This window comes from Nematolebias whitei, chromosome 2 (genome assembly GCF_014905685.2).
Source record: "Nematolebias whitei isolate Nwh7 chromosome 2, NemWhi1, whole genome shotgun sequence".
NCBI lineage: Eukaryota > Metazoa > Chordata > Actinopteri > Cyprinodontiformes > Rivulidae > Nematolebias > Nematolebias whitei.
The window spans coordinates 14291364-14295090 of NC_056499.1; the positions used below are offsets into that span (position 1 = coordinate 14291364).

Sequence of the window (3727 nt, forward strand, 5' to 3'; positions counted from 1 at the left end):
TAGTAAAGTGTTTGACACGTGTTCTTTAATAGTAAAGTGTTTGACACTTTACACTTTCCAAACAACTGTACATGTAGATTTCAACACATGGTATTTAGAGTCAAACTGCATCAAGAGTCCTGGTCTCAGTGGTCCAGCTGCACCCCCTCCGTCCTTCATGTTTCCTGCCTGCAGAGTTCAGCTGTCTGGCTGTGGCCCCTCCAGGCTCTGCTTGCTCTCCTGCCCGCCTCGTTCCTTCTCCATCACGGGCGTGCAGGTGCACCCCACAGCCACGGAGACGTAGATCTCGGTGTAGGAGTGTCGTCCTCCGACGCAGGACCCGGTCCTCTTCAGGACCACAGAGGGAGCATAGACTGGGGTGCTGCGGTGCTGCTCGCTCTCCTCCCTGGACGGGCCGAGCAGGCAGCCCTTGCACAGGCAGTAGGCCTCCGGGATGGAGCGGGGGTATCGGTTGGGGTCGTACGAGATCCTGCAAAAAATGGGTTTGTGTTTTAAATGTGTGCACACAGGTGGGGGGTCAGACGGGCCCTGATCTTGGGGTGCCACAGTAAAGTCCAAAGCTATAAAAAATGTAAGAGGATCAGCTGGTGGTGGTGGTCAACTTCCTGTTTCACAGCTGATGTTACTGAGATAACAAAGAGTGTCCTCCTAAACGTGATCAGTTCCTGACAAGAACCAACGCAGACCTGCTCCTGGTTTTACATCACCTGACAATATATCTGTTTTATTTAGTTTAATCAATCAACCTTTATTTAGACAGGTAAATCCCACTGAGCCTCGAGGACTCATTTACAAGAGAGACCTGATTTCAACAAAGAAAGATGACAACAATGGACAACAATAAACAATTATAAAAAGTCATAATACAGTTTTTTATTTTTTTTATTTATTTATTTTATTTACAAATAGGATGGCTAAAAGGAAAAGGTAACAAAAAAACAGCCAGATTCTAAAGTGAATGTAGAAACTAACAACAGGAACATGTCTGCATTGGTCCCTGCCAGGAGTCCAACAGATTCTTGACATGGTGGACCGGCTGGTGACCTGGTGCAGCAGCAACAACCTGGAACTCAATGCCCAGAAGACAGTGGAGATGATTGTGGACTTCAGGAAAGCCACAGCCCCTCTGCCCCCCCTCACCTGTAATGATACCCCCATCACCACTGCAAACTCTTATCGGTTCCTCGGCACCACCATCACCCAGGACCTCAAGAGGGAGCCGACCATCAGCTCCCTCATCAAGAAGGCCCAGCAGAGACTGTACTTCCTGCGACAGCTGAAGAAGGCCAAACTGCCGGCCAAGCTGATGGTGCAGTTCTACACGGCCATCATCGAGTCCATCCTCAGCTCCTCCATCACGGTGTGGTACGCCGGGGCCACTGCCAGGGACAGACTCAGACTGCAGCCTTTCATCCCTCCACGACCTGTACGTCTCCAGGACTGTGAGGCGAGCAGGTCGGATCACAGCTGACCCTGCTCACCCTGCACACGGACTGTTTGAACCACTCCCCTCAGGCAGGAGGCTTCGGTCCATTCGGACCAGAACCTCCCGCCATAAGAACAGTTTCTTCCCCTCTGCTGTTGGACTCCTGAACACTCATAATGCTACCTCATAATTTCTGCTTTGGTCACATTACATCTGTTTTATAATTTAATACTCCATCTGTACTGTTCTCTAAGCTTTTTTATTGTTTCTATTGTATGGGTGTACATATGGTTATGTTATGTTTTTAATTTTACTTTATTTGTGGGTGTACACAGGCTTATGTCTTGTGTAATGTTCTCATTTTTACTTTATTTTTACTTTATTTTTACTTTATTACTATTCACACCTTATGTCGAAGCAAATTCCTAGTTTGTGAACCTCGTTCATTGACATGGCGATAATAAACTGATTCTGATTCTGATTCTTAAAGCCACTTAGAGAGGTCAAAGGTCGAGAGCTTCAGATCTTAATGATCTTTTTAAATTGTAAATCGACTGCTCTTGTTTTTCCATTCAAGCTTTATCTCTACAGCTCAGTCCACTGAGCCTGGGGACTCGTTTAAAGAGACGCCTGATTTAAACAGTGATGACGACCGTGGACAATCATAAAGTGAAATAAAATGGTATCAAACATGAAAAGCATTAGATCTTAAAACAACATAAAACAATAAACCAGGAACATGTGTGTGTTGGTTCTTCCAGGAACTTCACAGATGTTTGAAGCCACTTCAGGTCAAGGTGGAGATCTTGAGATCTTCCAGGGCAGAAGGTCCTGACAGGATGGAGACTGTGGCACTGAAGCTTCAGCAGCTCTGCTCAGGGACAGACTGTCGGGACTTGAAGCTGCACAATAAACTCAACTGAATCCAACGTGCACGTTCGTTTTGAGTTATAATCGTTTTGCCTGTGCGTGCGTGCGTGCGTGCGTGCGTGCGTGCGGTCTTGTTTTTACAGAACCTCACACTACACTCAGTCTTCCTCACTTTAGATGGAATCTACAAACATTAGTGAACATTAAGTTGAATGAAATAATTAATAAACATCTGATCAGATTTATTAATTAGTTATAAGTAGTGCACGTTGCTGCGCACTCTGTGACGTCATGCACATGGAGATGAGCAGTACCTGTAGGTCCAGGGGGAGATGCTGAGCAGGTTGGCCGGGAGGCTGTGGCTCCGGCTCGGGGCTCGGTTCGGACAGCTCTGGTTCAGTTGGACCCGGGGCTCCAGCTGCAGCGCGTGGTGAAACGCGCTCATCACCCCCACAGAGAGCCGCCCGAACATCTGCTCCAAAACTTCCTCCGGCAGGTCCGAACAGGTCCTGGTGGCCTTCTTCCGGACCAGGGTGGGCCCCGCAGGACAGTCCGGAACCAGCAGGACCAGGTGCAGCAGCAGCAGGACGCGGATCGGACGCAGCATCGCCGCGGGCTTCTCGGTCCGGTGTTGTGTCAAAGTTCGTATCCAGCGGAGGATGAAGCTGATTCTTGTTTCTTAAAGAGACATGAAGAGAGAGGAGGTGAGCTTCAGCTGCTGACACTTCCCGGGTCTGGGTTCAGGACTCTGTGCAGCTGCGGCGGACCCCCAGTCCTGGAACAGGAGCAGACAGAACCAGGGTCTCTCCGGCATTAATGGTCATCTCAAAACGTTCAGAGTTTACACCTGCTCACCTTAGATCAGTGGAGACAAAAAAACTGATCCGTTGAGCTTCATCTGCTAAACCCAGAGGACACTGAAGACATGAAGTCCTGACTGAAGGTTGGAAACATCATCAGCTCCGAGGAGAAATGTTCCAGATGCAGCAGAGGATGGTGGGAAACCCAGACTGATGTCAGTCTGCACCCTGCTGCTGGATCTGGACTCTTCAGTTGATGGATCTGGACTGTCCTGCGGCTGGATCTGGACTGTCCTGCTGCTGGATCTGGACTGTTCAGTTGATGGATCTGGACTGTCCTGCTGCTGGATCTGGACTGTCCTGCTGCTGGATCTGTACTGTCCTGCTGCTGGATCTGTACTCTTTTGTTACTGGATCTGGAATGTTCTGTTGCTGGATCTGGACTGTCCTGCTACTGGATCTGGACTGTCCTGCTGCTGGATCTGGACTGTCCTGCTGCTGGATCTGTACTCTTTTGTTACTGGATCTGGAATGTTCTGTTGCTGGATTTGGACAGTTCTGTTACTGGACCTGGACTGTCCTGTTGCTGGATCAGGACTATTCTGTTGCTGAATCTGGACTGTTCTGTTGA

At 48.8% G+C, this 3727-nt stretch overlaps 1 protein-coding gene across 1 annotated transcript; it reads right to left on the reverse strand.

Moving 5' to 3' along the window:
• Positions 1–154: 154 nt before the first annotated feature.
• il17d (interleukin 17d) lies at positions 155–2903 on the reverse strand. Its single transcript, XM_037697037.1, has 2 exons — positions 2611–2903; positions 155–469 (listed from the first exon to the last, which is right to left on the reverse strand). Exons 1-2 carry the CDS (start codon positions 2901–2903, stop codon positions 178–180), a joined length of 585 nt encoding a protein of 194 aa, XP_037552965.1. The 3' UTR covers positions 155–177.
• Between the last annotated feature and the right edge of the window lie 824 nt (positions 2904–3727).